This window comes from Myodes glareolus, chromosome 6 (assembly GCF_982192425.1).
Source record: "Myodes glareolus chromosome 6, mMyoGla1.1, whole genome shotgun sequence".
Classification (NCBI taxonomy): domain Eukaryota; kingdom Metazoa; phylum Chordata; class Mammalia; order Rodentia; family Cricetidae; genus Myodes; species Myodes glareolus.
The window spans coordinates 49,004,046-49,022,783 of record NC_142031.1 but is presented as its reverse complement, the minus strand read 5'-3'; the positions used below and the strand labels follow the sequence as shown (position 1 = coordinate 49,022,783).

The window sequence follows — 18,738 nt, the reverse complement described above, 5'->3', positions numbered from 1 at the left end:
ACCCATATGAACACATACATACATGATACACACACACATACATACATACATACATATATATATATGTATATATATATATATATATATATATATATATTGAGAGAAGTTCTCACTGTGTAGCTCTTGGAACACACTATGTAGACTAGACTGGCTTGAACTCAAAGAGTTCTATGCTCTGCCTTCTGAGTGCTAGGATTAAAGGCTTGTACCACCACACCTAACTAAAAATTGCTTTCAATTAACAGGACTAAGAATGAGGCTCAACGGTAGATCATTTGCTTAGCATGTGCAAGACACTGAGTTCAATTCCCAGTACTTATTACAAGAGAGACAGAGGGAGAAAAGGAGAGAGGGAAGAAGGGAAGAAGAAAGGATAAATCTAAGCATTGTGGTGCATGCCAGTAATTGTAGCACTCAAAGGGTTTATGCAGGAAGGTTGCCATGAGTTTGAGATCAGTCTAGGTTATGTATCAAAGTACCAGCCCAGGTAGTGCTCTATAATAAGACCCGATCTCAAGAAACCAGGAAAGACCAGGTGATACATAGGTTATGTATCAAAGTACCAGGCTAGTTAGTGCTCTATAATAAGACCCGATCTCAAGAAACCAGGAAGGACCAGGTGTAGTGGTACACATCTTTAATCCAGCACTTGGTGGGCAGAGTCAGGTGGGTCTCTGTGCATTTGAGGCCACTGTGGTCTAATAGGGAGTTCCAGCCAGGATTATGTGTTGAGAACCCATTTAAAGAAACAAAAAGAAGCAGTGGTGGCTCACGCCTTTAATCCCAGCACTCAGGAGACAGAGGCAGGTGGATCTTTGTGAGTTCAAGGCCAGCCTGGTCTACAAGAGCTAGTCCCGGGACAGGCTCCAAAGCTACAGAGAAACCCTATCTCGAAAAACAAACAAACAAAAACAAAAAACAAAAGAGAGAGAGAGAGAAACAAAAAGAAAGAAAGAAACCAGGAAGAAGTAAGAGAAGAAAGGGAGGGAAGAAGAGAAGAAATACTGACCTTTGACCAACACACAAGCACACAGGGGTGCATGCACATACCAGTGTACATCAAATACACACACAAGAAATAAATAAAAATAAATAGTTTTAAAGAGAACTTAATGAGCTCCTGTCTCGATATAAAAAGGATTGGTGTCTATTTAGCCCATGGATAGAATACCTACCTAACATGTGAGGCCCTGGGTTCCACCCACAGTACAGCAAACAGTAGCATTGATATGAGTCCAAGTGAATGGCACCAGAGGACACTCCACTGCAGACTGTGGACTTTGTGTGCCTGGTGTGTCAATAGAGTCTCATCGATTGTCACTTCTGTGGCACCTTTATGTAGCGTATTGACAGTAGGAGACTCTGTATGTATTGGGGCAGGGGTTTGTTGGGGGGTGGCTCACAGCAAGTCTATACTTTGTGCTCAGTTTTGTCTTGAACCTAGAACTTTTGGGGTAAACCAAGGCAGGAAGATCACTAGTTAGGAGCTAGCCTGGACCATATCAAATTTTTTAAAAATTAAAGTGGGTTGAGAGTTCTGTAATCCCAGATTTAGGAGCCTGAGGCAGGATTATAAATTCAAGCCCATTTAGCTACATCATGAGGCCATATTTCAAAAGAGGATGGAGGACTAGTGATGTAGTTTGACCCAGCATGCTTGAAAGCCTATCTATTAAATAAATAGTAAATAAACTCTTTTAACAAATCAATTTATCAGCTGGGTATTGGTGGTGCATGACGCTAATCTCAGCACTTGAGAGGCAGGGGTAGGTGGATCTCTGTAAGTTAGAGGCCAGCCTGGGCTATAGAGTGAGTTCCAGGACAGCCAAGAATACACAAAGAAATCCTGTCTCCAAAAAATAAAAAATAAATCAGTTTATCTTGGTAACTGGTGTTATCAGGGTTACCACAGCAAAATTTTCACCCAAGTACCTGCCTGAGGAGAACACAAAGCCTATATACTTTGCTTTTAAGTTACATTTACTTATCTCTATGTGCATTTATTTTGTGGAGGTAGGGGTACACACTACAGCTCATGGGGAAGTCAGAGGACAGTCTTCAGGAGACTGTTCTCTCCTTCCACCATGTGGGTTCCAGGGACTGAACTCAGGCCCTTATGTTTGGTGGCAACAAGAGACTTAACCTGATGATTCATCTCGCTGGCTCCAGTCCTCATACTTCAGCCTACAGAGCCAATCATATGTCTTTGAAAACCTGAGCTTAAAGGAAAATATCACTTCAAATTCCTCTGAGAAGTAGGGCCCGTTCAATTCTATGCTTTCTGAACTGTTTCTGTATGCCCGGCTTGGTCCTGGGTGATCATAGGTCACTAGAAAGAGAGTAACTGGGCCTAGAGATGCAGCTCAGTTGATAGATTGCTCAGCAGGAGAGAATCCCTAGGTCTGGTTCCCAGCACCACATAAACAGGCTGTGGTGGTGAATGCCTGTCTTCCTAGCATTTGGATGCTGCAGGCAGCAGAAGACCATAAATTCAAGGTCATAGGGAGTTACATAGCCTGGGCTACAGGAGACCCTGGAGAGAGAGAGGAAGATAGATAGATAGATAGATAGATAGATAGATAGATAGATAGATAGATGATAGAACGCTAGTGAACAAGAGTAAGAATACCTGGTAGGTGAGCAGGCCCTGGTGTGGCTCCCTGGGGAATTCCAGGTCTGGGCCAGTCTGGGCTTCCCCAGCCTAGCCTGGGACTTGCCTTAGGATGAGTCCCTAGCCTGGTGGGCCTCTTAGAAAGTTGTGAAGCTGGTTTGAGGGTGGGAAGCCAAGAGGGAAGCAATTTCCATATAGCCCAGCCTTAGGGAGCCCGCCCCACCTGATACCAGAATAAAGGGGAGTGTGATCTGGCCGGGGATCCCAGCACTTATGAGGAAGCAGGAGGTTAAAAAAAGATCCAGACCAAGGAAGGCTACAGAAGAAGGTCGAGGACAGCCTGGAAGGGGAGGAAGTGGAGAGAGGCCATTCAGCAGGACTCAGACATCAGTACCCAGGGAGGAGGACGGCTCTCACACTACCAGGAAACAGACAGAGTGGTCTCCCTACTACACCAATCCCGGTAGGTTTCTAGGCTGAAACCAGAGCCTTGTTTTTTGTTTCATCAGGGGCTGGAACTGGGTTGGGAGGAGGCAGTCTTCAAGAGCCAGGCATGGTGACTCTATCTGTAATTCTAGCAAAAGCAGGAAGATTGCTTTATGTTCGAAGCCAGGCTTGGGGACAGAGGAAGACCCTTTCTCAAGACACAAAAGACAGAAGACAGAGAAGATGGCTCAGTGGGTCAGAGCCCTTGCTGTGCAAGTGTGAGAGACTGAGTTAGAGGCTCCCTCCCTCCAATTCTTCTACCATGTTAAAAAGCCAGTAAACTCAGCATCTGGAAGCAGGGATAGACAGTAGATCCTGGGAGCTTGCAGCCAGTCTTCTACTTAATAATGATCTCCTGGTTCAAGGCGGACCCTATCTCAAGGCAATTAGACAGGGACAGAAGAAGAAAATACTGATATTTTCCTCTCGCTCTGAATGTGCACACATGGGGCATGCACTCATGTACATACACCACCCATGCCTGCACACACGAACACACACATGCATGGACTTAACTGATCTCAGATTTTTTAAAACCATGGCCAGTGAGATGATTCAGAGGGTAAAGCACTTGTCCCTAAGCCTGATGACCCAAATTTCATCACTGAGACCCACAGAACAGAAGAGAATCCATGTCCACAGTCCTCGGCCACACATGCACCATAGCACTGTGCACTTACTTTGGGGGGGAGGATCAAAAGCAGAGGAAGAAGAGGAAGACCCCAAGTCCTCCAGCATCCTGTGTGAGTGCACAGGAGATAGGGGTGGTACTAACCACAGGCTTCCTCTCTCTGCTTGCTAGAGTGTGGATGTGAAAGATTACTGGAAGGCGCCTATGTTAAAGGCTGGGTGCCCGACATGTGGTGCTAGAGGTGATGGAATCTTTAAGACAAGGGCTAGCGGGCGGAAGTCACCAAAGGGGCCTCGACCTTTCCTTTTCTCTCCGCTCTTTCATCTCAGCTTTTGTGAGGGAAGCAGCTTTCTGCAAAATACAATGTTACCTTTCATCCTTAAAAACTGTTTATGTCTCTGGGTGTGATGGTTTGTGCCTTTAATCCTAGCACTCAGGAGGCAGAAATAGGTAAATCTTTGTGTTTGAGGGCAGTCAGATCTACATTGCAAGTTCTGGGACAGCCTGGACTACATAATAAGATTCTGTCAGAAAGAAAGAAAGAAAGAAAGAAAGAAAGAAAGAAAGAAAGAAAGAAAGGAAGGAAGGAAGGAAGGAAGGAAGGAAGGAAGGAAGGAAGGAAGGAAGGAAGGAAGGAAGGGAGAGAGAGAGAAAGAAAGAAAGAAGAGGAAGAAGAAGCAGAAGCAGAAGCAGAAGCAGAAGCAGAAGCAGAAGCAGAAGCAGAAGCAGAAGCAGAAGCAGAAGCAGAAGAAGAAGAAGAAGAAGAAGAAGAAGAAGAAGAAGAAGAAAGAGAGAAAGAGAGAGAGAAAGGGGAAAGAGAAATGAAAGAAAAAAGTCTCAGATAACCAAAACAAGCTTCCACCTTGTCCAGCCAGCATAGTCTGTCTTACCAAGCCGCTGAGAGGTTCTTCTAGAGGCAAACAGTAGCTATAGAGGTGTCACTTTTGAGACGGGGCAGAGTGTACTAAGATAGATTGACACTAAAGCATCACTCCAAAGAATGGGAAGAATTTAAACTGGGCATGGTAGTACATACCTATAATTCCAGCACTCAGGAGTCTCAGGAAGGAGGACCCTGAGTTTGAAGCAAGCCTAGACTATATGGTAACACCCTGTCTCAAAATAAGATGTAAAAAGATACCAGTGTGATGACACATACCTATAATCCCGGTACTGTGGGGCAGTGGAGATGGGAGGATCAGGAGCTCAAAACCAGCCAGAGCTAAGAGAGACTCTGTCTCAAAAAAATAAATAAATGAATGAATAAATAAATAAATATAAATAAATTGGGGCTGGAGAGATGACTCAGTAGTTAAGAGAACTTGTTTGCTGGGGACTTGAATTCAGATCCCAGTACCCCCATAAGGCAGCTCACAACAATTTGTAACTGCAGTTCCAAGGGATCCAACACCTTCTTTTGTCTTTCATAGACCTTGTTCTTTCATTGGAAAACCCACAGACAGCCAGGTGGTGGCCACTGTGACAGGCTTTTAATCTCAGCACCGGAGGCAGGGGGATCTCCGAATCTGAGGAAAGCCTGGTCTACACAGCAAGTTCCAGGGCTACATGGTGATACCCTGTCTTGAAAAAAGCAAAAAACAAAAACAAACAAACAAACAAAAACCCACATACATACAAACACATGTTAACAGCTAAAAATAAATTGAATAGAGAGATGTTTTGGAAGGTAAAGGTATTTTTTGTGCAAGCCTGACAGCTTGAGCTCTATCTCTAGGTCTTGAAGTGGAAGGAGAAAACCGACCCCCAAAAGCTGTCCTCTTATCTCCAATGTCATGCCTGGCATATGCTCAAACCCACACCCATCTCATGGATACACATTCTACCCACACATGCAATAATAGTACATTCAAATTTAAATTTAAAGGTCTTTATACATAGTTGTTCTTTTTCGAGACGGGTGTTATTCTCTGTAACCCTGGCTATCCTGGAACTCACCATGTAGAACAGGTTGGCTTTGAATTCACTAAAGCCTTTTAAATAAAATCAAATAAAATGTAAAAGGGGGTCAGGGGAATATAATTCAAAGTACAGTGTTTGCCTGGCATGCATAAGGTCCTAAGTTTAATCTCCAGTGCTGGGGAAAAAAATAATTTTTTTTATATTTTTATATTTTTTAAAGGTGACGGCACGGACATTTCTGGAGCCTCCCAGTCTACAGGCTTCTCTTGACATGGATCTGACTTACTGACCTATCAGGTCACTTTGGGCGGGGACAGGACAGGGTGTCGGAGACTTTGAGACCTAGATAACCTTGACCCAGGCACTCCACTCCCACACTCTTAACTGCAGCAAATGTGCTGTACTGCTGCGTTTTGTTAAGTCAGGTCAATTCTCACACCCCTCTCTTCCCAGCACCTCTGAGATTCTCAGCTGGGCATCTGCCCTGGAACGGGAGCCCCACAATGATGAAAATCCAGGGTGTCCTCTGGATCTTGCTTGGACTGTTGCTGTGGCCAGAGTCAGGGACAGGTGAGTTCAAGGGTAGAGGCCTTGGGGGAGGGGAACTTGTTTTGTTGAACCTCAGCAGGTCAAGGCTCCAGCTCTCAGCAAACTGCTATTAGGGCACCACACGTTTCCAACACCCATAGAGTCAAGGAAGGGGTGCCAGAGAGTAGACAGGGCCGGGGTGAGCAGGGGGGGGGAGCAAAAATCAAGGGTGGCTTCCTGGAGAAAGGACTCGCACAACTAGGATGGGAGGAGCTGGGTTTGGTTGAGAGGCAGAAAAGACCTGATAGTTTAAGCAGAAACAAAGCTACAGAATGGGTTGCCCTCCAGACACTAGGGTACAGGATTAAAATGACCTGGAAACTCTGGGTATGGAAACAATTGTCTGTATCCCCAGAACATGGGAAGGCAGGAGGACCTTTAGCTGGGGATATATAGTGAGTTACAGGCCAGCCTGCACTATATAGCAAGCCCTATAACAAAAGAACCAATCTTCCTAGATGCAAATTAAACCTCCTGAACTTCCTGGCTACTCTCCTCTCTCCTCTTGCACTTCCTAGCTGTGTGACCTGAAGCAGCTAACACATCCTCTCCATCTCAGATGCTTCATCTGTAAACAGGAAGTTTTGTGAGGATTAAATAAATCTTATATATCACTTAGAGTAATGTCTGGCACATGGTAAATGTTTAAATAAACATTGGCAATTATTCAACAATCCCTAACTCGACTGTGAACCTGGTAACCTAACATCTAGATTCCCTTTCTTGAAAAGGGAAAAACACATTCTCCTCTCCCCATGGGCTCTTTGTTTGTTTGTCCATCTGTCTGTGTGTCTGTTTGCTTGAGGCAAGGTCCTACTTTGTAGCCAGAAAGGGTTGGAACTGTGTAGTTCAGGCTAGTCCTGAACTTGTGGTGGTCCTCCTGTCTCAGCTTTCTTGAGGGCTGGGATTACAGACATGAGCCATTGTGCTCAGCTTTTTTTGGTGTCATGTGACTATTTCCAAATCCATAACAAACATCTTATGCACCAAATAGGGTACGAATGGTGAACCAAAGAAATTATTCCATTCAAGTCTAGCTCAGTGAGCCAGTGAGTTTACTTTGGGTTACTTATAGGACTATGGGTGACTCAAATACAGCTGTATCACCAAAAAGTCCATCCCCAGCATGAATGATGATTCACAAAAGCTGCAGTCCTGTAGCTCCTTGCTGAACTTTCAGGATTCTTGGTTGCTGGGCGTGTCTCTTAGTAGATGACCCTCTTAAATTTCACAGGTTTTAGGAGTTTTCTGAGACTTGTATGTTGGTTTACTTCCTGAGACTTAGAGGCCTCAGGTTAGAGAAAATTGCTACATAAGCCTCAGGTAATCCTTTGACATATTTTTCCTCCTAAAATTGCCCAGCTCTAATCTATCACCAGAAACTGTCTGAGCTGGAGAGATGTCTCAGTGGTTAAGACAATGCACCATTGTAGAAGACCTGTGTTCTGTTTCCAGCACCCATACTGGATGATTTACAACCACCAGTAACTCCAGTTCCAGTATATCCAAAACCTCTAGCCTCCACATGCACATACCCTCCACCAATTAAAAATAATAAAAGTAAAACTTGAAATAATAGTAATTTTTAATAATTCGTTTTATTTTATGTATGTGCATTGGTGTTTTGGATGCATGTGTATCTGTGTGAGGGTGTCAGAAACCCTGGAACTGGAGTTACAGATAGGTGTGAGCTGTCATGTGGGTGCTGGGAATCGAACCTGGGTTCTCTGGAAGAGCAGCCAGTGCTCTTGACCTCTGAGCCACCTCTCCAGCCCCAATAGCAATTTTTAAATGATCTGTCTTTATCCCTACATATGTAGACATTCTCCATGTTTTTATTCATTGCCAACACTATAACACAACCACCTTCCTCATTTACCTCTCTTCTGTTTGTCCCTCATCACTCTAGAACCTTGGAAACCCATTTCCACTTAGTAGCCCAAACAACAAGCTTAGAATGACATCTTAGTCTGTTGTTATGAATACACCATGGCCACAGCACCTCTTATAAAGGAGAGCATTTAATCAAGGCTTGTTTACAGTTTCAGAGATTCAGTCCATCATTAGGACAGTGGGAAGCATGGTAGTGCACAGGTAGACCCCGTGCTGGAGGAGCTGAGTTCTACATCAGGATCCACAGGCCGCAGGAAGAAGAGAGACAGCTACCCGGCCTGGTTTGAGCTTCTGAAACCCCAAAGTCCACCTCCCATGACACACTTCCTCCAACAGGGCCATATGTATTCCAACAAGGCCATGCCTTCTAAATCCCTCTCGAACAGTACCACTCCCTAATGACCAAGCATTCTAATATATGAGCCTATGAGGGACATTCCTACTTAAACCACCACAAATGCCATCCTGGCCAGGCTACTCTCCTGCTCATGATCTTACCTTGGCTCCCTAGTGTTCATGGACAGTCCAAACCCCCTAACCAACAGGGAATAGTCTGGGTGCCTCATTTCCCCCCTCTACACAACGGTAGTGCTGGTCACAGTGGTGTCAGAAGGAATTAGGGAAATATGACACGAACAGGAGAGGCTCAGGAACAAGTGATGCTGGGTTGCTGGGCTGACACATTTTCTCCTCCTGCAGCCTCCTCCTTACCCCTGGTCATGGACTCCATCATCCAGGCCCTTGCTGAGCTTGAGCGAAAGGTGCCAGTAACTGAGGCCAGTAGCACTGCCTCTGCACGGATACTGTCAGCCAATCACTTCAGCCCCCACAATTCTCTTCACCAGTACTTGCTGCGGAAGGCACCAAGCCACAACACGGCAGAGTCAGAGCCCCACTCACTGAGCCCAGAACTTCAGGCTCTGATTTCGGAGGTGGCCCAACATGATGTACAGGATGGGCAGGAATACGGAGTGGTGCTGGCACCTGATGGCTCCACTGTAGCCGTGAAGCCTCTCCTGGTTGGGTTAGAGGCTGCTTTGCAGGGGCATGGTGTTACTAACTTGCCTTCAGACTGCTTGGATACACCTTGTGATGCCGGAGACACCACAACAAACGTTACAGCCATCTGGCCAGGACTAATGGCTGCCTCCACAAAAGCCTCTTCTACAGATGTTGAAGCCACTTTGCCAAATGGAAAAGCCAAGACTCCCACCACTGTGGACAGACTCCTGGCAGTCATCTTGGCTGAAGACTTGGGTCTGACATTCCTCCACGGTTCCCAGACTCAGAGTTCTCCAGGCCTGGGAACTGAGGGTTGCTGGGACCAGCTTTCTGCCCCCAGGGTCTTCACACTGTTGGACCCCAAGGCATCCAGGCTCACCATGGCTTTCCTCAATGGTGCCTTGGATGGAGCTCTCCTTGGGAATCACTTGAGCCGGATTTCTAGGCCCCGCCCACCCCTCAGCCACCTGCTGAGAGAGTACTATGGAGATGGGGTGGCTGGCGATCCAAAGTTCCGAAGTAACTTCAGAAGGCAGAACGGGGCCGCATTGACTTCCGCTCCTACCCTGGCCCAGCAGGTATGGGAGGCCCTTGTCCAGCTACAGAGACTGGAGCCAAAACAACCACAGTTGCAGAACATGACCCAAGAAGAGCTGGCTCAGGTGGCTACCCTTGCTACCAAGGAGTTCACTGAGACTTTCCTGGGTAAGGAGTTTCCCTGACTCCTCATAAATAGAGGCTAGGCTCACTCCCAGCCCCCTGTGGTGAGTGGGATCAAGGGCCCAGAGAATCCCAAGGGGACAGCAGTGAATATAGGGACAGATGCATAGTCAAAGAAACACAAGAGTTGGTCCTTGAGGAATAGATAAGAGTCCACCTGATTTAATTTTTTTAAAAGAGGGATTGGGAGTATAGCTCAGTTGGTAGAGTGCATGCATGAGACTCTGCATTCAATCCTGTCACAGCAGGAAAATGCACACAGTGATGCATGCTTGCAATCCCAGCTCTTAAGAGGTAGAGGCCAGAGGATCAAGGAATATCAAAGGTCACCTGGAATATATATTAAGGGCAGCCCGGGCTTCATGAGACCCTGAACTCTAACACCACACACACACACACAGTAGCATACAATTGAAAGTCAACATATGAGGACTAATTTTTTTTTAACCGATTTTATTGAGACAAGGTCTGCATAGCCCAGGCTGGTCTTGAACTTGCAAGCTCGCTTCTTTAATCTCGTCAAATACTGGGATTAACAGAAATGCACCATCATACTCACACTTTTGGTCTTTCTCCTGGAAGTGGCAGAGACATAACAGACTCCAAAACTATGTCTGTCTATGTCTACCTATCATCTATCTATCTTTTATCTATCTGTCTGTCTGTCTGTCTGTCTGTCTATCTGTCTGTCTGTGTGTGCCCACTGAGTCATCTTCCTGTCCTAAAATTAGACTCTTGCCGATTCCTGGAGACTGGAGGGATGCCCATAGGTGCACCTTAATAGAGATTCAGTCTTCCCGAATGAAATGCTTGATGATCAGAGTCTCCCTTGCTCCTGAAGGATGCCCAGCCATTCTCCCTCGCTGCCGCTGGGGAGCTGCGCCCTACCGAGGCAACCCGACACCACTCCGGCTGCCACTCGGATTCTTATACGTGCATCACACATACGTGCCAGCGCCACCCTGCACCACCTTCCAGCGCTGTGCCGCCAACATGCGCTCCATGCAGCGTTTCCACCAGAACGTGCGTCACTGGGATGACATCGGCTACAGGTGAACCAGGCCTAGGCTACAGTGGGAGAGGTTGGAAGATAGGGAGTAAAACAAGTGGGCGGAGGCTGGCAAGTAGAAGAGGGAGTTTGTAGTGGGCGTGGTCAAGAACCAGGATGGGGTGGAGATGAGGAGCAAGGTCCCGGATTGGGATGGAGATATCAGGGCAAGGGATAGAGAGGGGAGAAGAGTGAAAAGGGACTTGACTAGTTCTTTAGAAAAGGTAAAGTTTTTGTTTGTTTGTTTTTCGAGACAGGGTTTCTCTCTGTAGCCCTTACTGTCCTGGAACTCACTCTGTAGGCCAGGCTGACTTCAAACTCAGAGATCCGGCTGCCTTTGCTCCCGAGTGCTGGGATTAAACGTGTGCGCGTCCGGCTGCTTTTTGTTTGTTTCTTCTTTTTCCTTTTTTCTTCTCCTCCTCCTCTTCTTTTTCTTTTTTTAATAAAACAAGGTCTCATAACTGGCCTGGAGCTCGCTATGTGGAAAAAGCTGGCCTCGAACTCATAGAGTTCAGCTTACTTCTTTCTCTGAATGCTGTGATTAAGGCATTCTGCAAGAGAGAACGGTTTCTCGGGTGGCATGTGGTGTTCAAATGATACTGAATTAGATGAAACAAAGGCAGTGTACCGCACTCGGTGTCACACGGCACAGAGCCAGACTCTGGGGGCGTGGCCAGATTGGGAAGTAGCCAGGTAAGGGGCGTAACCACCCTACCGCAACCCCTCCGCAGTTTCGTGGTAGGATCTGACGGCTACGTGTACGAGGGCCGCGGCTGGCACTGGGTGGGCGCACATACGCGCGGTCACAACACTCGCGGTTTCGGCGTGGCCTTCGTGGGCAACTACACTGGGTCACTGCCCAGCGACGCAGCTCTGAAGACGGTTCGCGACGTGCTCCCGAGCTGCGCCATTCGCTTAGGCCACTTGCTGCCAGACTACAAACTGCTGGGCCACCGCCAGCTAGTGCACAGCGACTGCCCCGGGAATGCGCTCTTCAACCTGCTGCGCACCTGGCCTCACTTCACCGCGGTGAGTCTACCTGTCACTGCCCATGGCATCGTCTGTACTGTCTGTTCTGAACACACATCTTCAGCCCTGGCCCTGCCCCAGTCAGCATGTCTTTTGCTTGACTGCCAACACCTCTGCTGGCACCCCTCTGACTTATAACCTCCGTCTGACCTTCATTACTCATACCTGTTAGATTACAGACCTCCAGCTGCCCAACTGTCTCCCCAAAATTGGGCCACACCTACCGAAAGTCTCTCCGAAATTGTAGAGCAGGCCACTGTTGCCTTTCTGATGTTCTCTGACACTCGTGTCCAAGTGTTATGAGAGACTTCCTGAGAGGTCACACCTCAAATAGTAACAATTCTCTACAAAGCCCACCTTGGTTGTTTTTATTGGGTTTACTTACAGGAGTACAGATGACGGGTTCCTTACAGGATCAGGAATGACTTTAAAAACAGCTGTATCAGCTGGGCGATGGTGGCACACACCTTTAATCCCAGCACTCGGGAGGTAGAGGCAGGCGGATCTCCGTGAGTGTGAGGCCAGCCTGGTCTACAAGAGCTAGTTCCAGGGCAGGCTCCAAAGCTACAGAGAAATTCTGTCTCAAAAACAAATAAACAAAACAAGAACAAAAGCATCTGTATCATGGAAGCAGCCACTTCACCATGGGTGATGAATGACGAAAGCTGCAATCCTGAGCCCTCTACACAACTTGTAAGCAGCTCACTAATGAAGAACCCTTCAGGGTCCCCTATCTTCTCCCGCAGCAGCTGTTTAAGCTTCTGTCTAACCAACCTTGATGGAGGGACCCTAATTCTTTCCTTGAGGGAATATTTCAATTAATAGGAAATTGCTATATAGCACTAAAGCAATCTTGAATTATAAGTCTATTCTTTTTTAAAAATGTTTATTTTATTTGCAGTGTCTGCATGTGTGTGTGTATGTGTGTGTGTATGTGTGTGTGTGTGTGTGCACGTGCATTACACATGTGTCAGTGCCCAAGGAGATCAGAAGTGGAAATCAGAACCCCTGTAGCGGAGTTTACCAACCCTTGTGGGCTACTTGAGATGGGTGCTGGAAACAGAACCTGGGTCATCCACGGAAGCAGCAAGGGTTCTTCACTCCTGACTGGCTCTCTACTCCCAACTTTACCTTCTTATTTAAGCCAAGCATGGTGGCTCATGACTTTGATCCCATATTCAGGAGGCAGAGGCAGGCAGATCTCTGAGTCCAAAACCAGACTGGGCTACAGAGCAAGTTCCAGGACAGGCAGGCTGCACAGTAAAACCCTGTCAAAAAAAAAAAAAAAAGGTTTTGTTTTTTGAGACAGGATTTCTCTGTGTAGCCCTGGCTGTCCTGGAAGTTGCTCTGTATTTCAGGTTGGCCTTAAACTCACAGAGATTGCATAACTCTGCCTGACCACCACCGCCCAGCTAAAATCTTCTGGTCTATGCTTGACTGCTTTGCTGACTCTTGGTGGTAGACGACATGGTGTGAATACCCACCCTACCTCTCAAGCCCCACACCCATCCCTGAAATATGTCAGAGCCAGGAACTCCTGAGGTGCTTTGGAACTGAAGTTTCTCCCTCTTTAAGGCCTATCATGATTGTTTGCAGCCTGATGCTATTCAGATAAGGCTGTCATCTGAAAAGCAATTTGTCTTAGATCCTCACTACCAAACTTATGGCATCTTTTATTTATAACAAGGCTTGAGACAAAACCCTTCTGCCTACCTTATCCCAGACCATCCAGCCTAGTACTCAATCCAGCCTCCCATCCAGAAGCCTTCTGTTCACACAACACTAAACTGAACTGTGTGATTCTTTACCGCAATAGATTGTCTGCATAACCTCAGTCCAGTCCCTATCCCTGCCTTGCTTTCTCTGCTCATTTCAGCCCTAATGGTTCTTGATGGCCTCTGGCTTGTGAAGATTCTTGGGGTTTTGGTTTTGTTTTGTTTTGTTTTGTTTTGTGGGATACCTGCCAAGACTCCTGAAGATTCTTACGTTAGAGCAATCTAGACATAGCGAGCACAGTCAGCCCAAAAGCCTAATCCTAAATCAGGCAGTGGTGGCACACGCCTTTAATCCCAGCACTTGGGAGGCAGAGGCAGGTAGATCTCTGTGAGTTCGAGGTCAGCCTGGACTACAAGAGCTAGTTCCAGGACAGACTCCCAAGCTACAGAGAAACCCTGTCTCGAAAATAAAAAAAAAAGAAAGAAAGGAAGGAAGGAAGGAAGGAAGGAAGAAAGAAAGGAAAAAGAAAAGCTTAATCCTAGCCTCTGATCACACCAGGGCAATCCCATTACCTGTGTCTGTTTTGTTTTGTTTAATTGGTTATGAAACAAAGGCTCAAGGTATAGCCCAGGCTAGCTTTAAACTCATTAGCTCATGCTGACCTCCACCTCAAATGCTGAGATTGTAAGGTTTCAAAATATATCATATCCAACTGCTACTTCCATTTTATCTTCTTTTTAACACATATCTATGTATGTGTATGTGTGTGTTCGTTCTGATGTCTGTTGTTTAAGGGCTACTTCCTGTGTCATCCTCAGAAGCTCAACAGACAGACTAGGCTTACTGGCTAGTTAGCCCCAAGGGTCCTCTTGTCTCCAGATGCCCAGTGCTGGGATTAAAAGTTTCCGCTTTGGCCAGTATCTTTATGTGGGTTCTGGGGATCCAATTCAGGTCTTCACATTTGCAATGCAAGCACTTTGCTGGTTGAGTCATCTCCCAGCTGTCATTTTTGATTTTGAGACAAGGTTTCCCACTTTGAGACAAGTCCAGGAGGCATGATTCTGAACTTCTGGCCCTCCAGCCCCCACTTATCTTACCACTCCTTTTCATTACGCTATTTATCTGCCCGCCCTTGCCTGCAGACGGGTTTGGGATTGATTTGGTATGCTTAGATTTTGTTTGTTTTAATCGGGACTTGTTGCGTAACCTGGATTTGAGGTGGGGGGCAAGGTTTCCACCATGTAGCCTCAAACTCATAGAGATCCACTTGTCTCTGCCTCCTAAATTAAAGGCTAAAGGTGTGTGCTATTCACGGGTGGCCCAATGTTAACCTTGAACTTTCAAAATCATTTGGCCTAAGCCTCCCAGCTGCTGGGATTACAGATGTTTTCACACCACACCCAGGTCCAACCAGCTTTGTATCCACTCCGTCACTTTGGGCCCCATATCCTGTCCCATAGCCAAGACTCCATAGCAAGGAGGGCAGACCTAACCGTGCATACATCCTAAGTCCCATATTCTCTTATTTCTTCTAGGCTAAAAACTAAGAACTACTCTGAGGGAGCCTTGGAGATCCAAGAAGCACTATCCCTGATGCTCGTTCAAGCAGCCACAGACCACAGACCTCCAATAAAGGGACCACTGAAAGGAAGTCTTCATGAGGCTTTACTCAAAAGTCAACTTGGAGATCAAAACCCAAGCCAAGTGTGTGGCTCAGTGCTAGAGAGCCTAGTTGACAACAAACCTGTTCTTTCTTTTTTCTTTTTCTTTTTGTTTTTTTGAGATGGGATCTTGTGTCCCTGGCTTTTCTAGAACTCACTCTGTAGACCAAACTGGCATCAAACTCACAGAGATCCCCCTGACACAACCTTCTGAGTGCTGGGATTAAAGGCGTGCACCACCACTGCCCAGCCAAACCTCTTGATCCTGACTCCAGCATGACAAAATAAATAAAATTGGATGTGGGAGCTCGCATCTGTAATCATAGCATTTGGTAGCTTGAGGAAGGAGGATTGCTTTGAAGCTATCATAACAATGAGTACTAGAGAGTTAAAATAAAAATGGAGGCAGTTTATTTTATGATCTTGCAAAGTCAAATGCCAACAAAAATGGCAAGTATGGTCCATTAGGGAGATAGCTGTCTTTTTTTTTTAATGATTCTATTCATTCTAGATTCTATTTCCCCATTTTTCAGTGTACAGTCTTAGTCATAATGTAGCAAGCTGCCTGTATCGCCAATCCCAAGATAACCTTTGGTTTGAAAAGGTTAGCTCAAAGGTCAAACAAGAAGGCACAAGCTAAAAGGAACCCAGTGCCTCTTACTTATCTAAAACCAAAGCCCATCTAAGGGACTTTTGTATTGAAAATGGACCACTGTATTTTGTTTCCCACCAAGGTTCTAACCTCTACCACAGAATCAAGAAAACAAAAACAAATAAATGAATTTTAGTATAAAATGATGAATTGGAGGCAACTCTAGAACTTCCTGTTTGGGGATGAGAAATTGAAGCCTGGAGGAAAAGTAACCAGGGAAAGCAGTGTTAAAAAACAAACAAACAAAACAAACAAACAAAAAAACCCCCACAGATTTCTGAGGGCTGGAGAGATGGCTCAGCAGCTAAAAGCACTGGTTGTTCTTCCAGAGGTACTGAATTCAATTCCCAGCAACCACATGGTGGCTCACAACCAACTCTAATAAGATCTGATGCCCTCTTCTGCTGTGCAGGTATACATGCAGACTGAACACTGTATACAATAATAAATAAATAAATCTTGGGTGGGGGGAAACAGGTTTCCACCTCATGGTGGTGACACATGCCTTTAATCCTAATCCTAGCACTTGTTAGTCAGAGGCAGGCAAATCTCTGTGAGCTCAAGGCCAGCCTAATCTTCAAAGTGAATTCCAGGACAGTCAGGGCTATGCAGTGAGACCCTGTCTCCAAAAAAGGAACAACACCAAAAAAAAAAAAAAAGCAGATTCCCACTGCAGACCATCAGAACTCAGTTCTACAGGAAGACAGCATCGAACATACCCTTTACTGCCATCCCAGAGTCCAGAAGACAGAGATTCTGGGTTAATGGTAGAGGGCCCCTCTCAGGGAGTGTTAGCTCAATGGCACATTGGGGTTGCTTGTCACATGGTGTACAGATTGGACCACATGTCCTAACAAGAAAAAATCCTGCAACAAAAATGAAGCCTGAGACTGTAGCTCAGGGACACAGGACTTTCATCTCTAGTACTAGAAAAAAAGGAAGGAGAAAGTAAGAAAAGAAAATGTTAGGAGCAGGCCAACATGCATCAAAATAATAAAACTGAAGAATTCTGGAGATACCTCAGCAGACAAACCTAAGGATTTGAGTTCGAATCCCCACTACTCATATAAAAATATAAATTGTCTCATGGATTCTTGATATCCTTGCCTTTGTCCAAAGTGTACCTTCTACTTGGTACAATCTTCTGTTTTCTTCTCATGCTTCAGCTTGCAAAGGTTACCTCCCTAGAGAAGCCTTCCCTGATTTTTCCAGCCTGGGAAAAGTGGCATTTCTGCTCAGCTGGTCATCCTTCATCCAGCGTCTCTCCTCTCAATCGTCCCACTGAATTCAGGACCTGTCCCCCTCCCCAGACTGTGAGGAGCAGGAGGATAGAAATCACTTGTTATTTCTTCTCTTCCTCCACCCCATCTAGCACACAGTCAGCACTCAGGAAACATTAGCACACAGTCAGCACTCAGGAAACATTAGCAGTCAAATGTGAGCTTTAGAAAACTTTTTTAACTGGGTGGTGATGGCACATGCTTTTAATCCCAGCACTCGGGAGGCAGAGGCAGGCAGATCTCTGTGACTTCAAGGCCGGCCTGGTCTACAGAGCTGGTTCCAGGACAGCCAGTGCTGTTGCACAGAGAAATCCTGTCTTAAAAAATTAATTGCGTGTACCTGTGTACGGATATGTGTACTTGCAGCACTGAGTGTAAGTACACTCAAAAGCCAGACCTGAAGCTTCGGGTCATGTGGAGCTGGACATACAGGTGGTTGTGAGCTACCCATGCCATACCATTTCCTGCTTAACCTCAGAGTCATCTCTCCAGCCTTGAATGTGAGCTTTCTGAGAGCGATACCATCATCATTTACAAATAAGGAAGCTCAGAGAGAGGAAATGACTTGTCTGAGGTCACAGTGAGAAAGAGGGTGGCCAGTGCTCCAACCTGGGTCAGAACGCTGCTGACTCACTCACTCTTGCCAGAACATTTGCCCATTTCTTTTTTTAAAATATTTATTGCATTTTATTTATTTTGTCTGTGCAAGTGTACACATGGGCATGTGTCATCAGAAGCACGGAGAGGTCAGAGGACAACTTGTGAGCGTTGGCTATCTCCTTCTACCATGCAGGTCCCAGGGAAGCACCTTTTATTTACTGAGCTATCTTGATGGTCCCACCTCTTTCTCAAGTAAATACTTATGAAAACACCAAAGATGCTGACTAGATAGTGCACCAAAATTCACAAGAATTTCACAACAGAACATATCCCTGTCACCAGCACTGAAACTCACAAACAGAGCATGGTAAAATCATGATGTATGAATTTTACTTGCTTTTAAAAGTAAATCTGGGACGGGAGCTGGAGAAATGGCTCAATGGTTAAGAGAACATGCTCCTAAACCCAAGTTTAATTTTCAGCACTGTCAGGCAACTAATAAACAGCTGTGACTACAGAGCCAGGAGAATCTAATGCATCTGGCCTCTCTGGAGACCCTCACGCACTTATACACACACACACACACACACACATACACATCCTCATACATACACAGAGAGATACATATACAGACACAACATGCACACACAAACATATGAACACACTCAGACACACACATGCACAAACACAATACACACGGTGGGGGTGCATTTTAATATTGATCATGGTAATTAATCCCAGCATTCAGGACACTGAAACAAGAAGATCAAAGGTTTAAAACCAGCCTGGGCTACATAGGAGACTCTGTGGAAAGAAAAACATTCAGGCTAAAAATATAGATCAGTTGATAAAGCATTTGTCTAACATAAATGAAACCCTGGGCTCAAGTGGGGAAATAAAT

At 45.8% G+C, this 18,738-nt stretch overlaps 1 protein-coding gene across 4 annotated transcripts in view; it reads left to right on the top strand.

Annotated features, from left to right (window-relative positions):
* Pglyrp2 (peptidoglycan recognition protein 2) overlaps window positions 1-15,295 on the top strand; it is a 21,998-nt gene extending 6,703 nt beyond the window's left edge. For 2 of the 4 annotated variants that reach the window (XM_048439932.3, XM_085690764.2), the window contains 5 exons: window positions 6,102-6,218; window positions 8,829-9,836; window positions 10,693-10,903; window positions 11,631-11,928; window positions 15,180-15,295. In XM_048439932.3, the coding sequence (XP_048295889.1) occupies window positions 6,152-6,218; window positions 8,829-9,836; window positions 10,693-10,903; window positions 11,631-11,928; window positions 15,180-15,191 (1,596 nt within the window). In that variant the 5' untranslated portion in view covers window positions 6,102-6,151 and the 3' untranslated portion in view covers window positions 15,192-15,295. Of the gene's footprint in view, window positions 1-2,915; window positions 3,075-6,101; window positions 6,219-8,828; window positions 9,837-10,692; window positions 10,904-11,156; window positions 11,361-11,630; window positions 11,929-15,179 lie in introns of those variants that run through there. The other 2 variants (XM_048439930.3, XM_085690765.2) reach the window with 2 other exon arrangements.
* The last annotated feature ends 3,443 nt before the right edge of the window (window positions 15,296-18,738 follow it).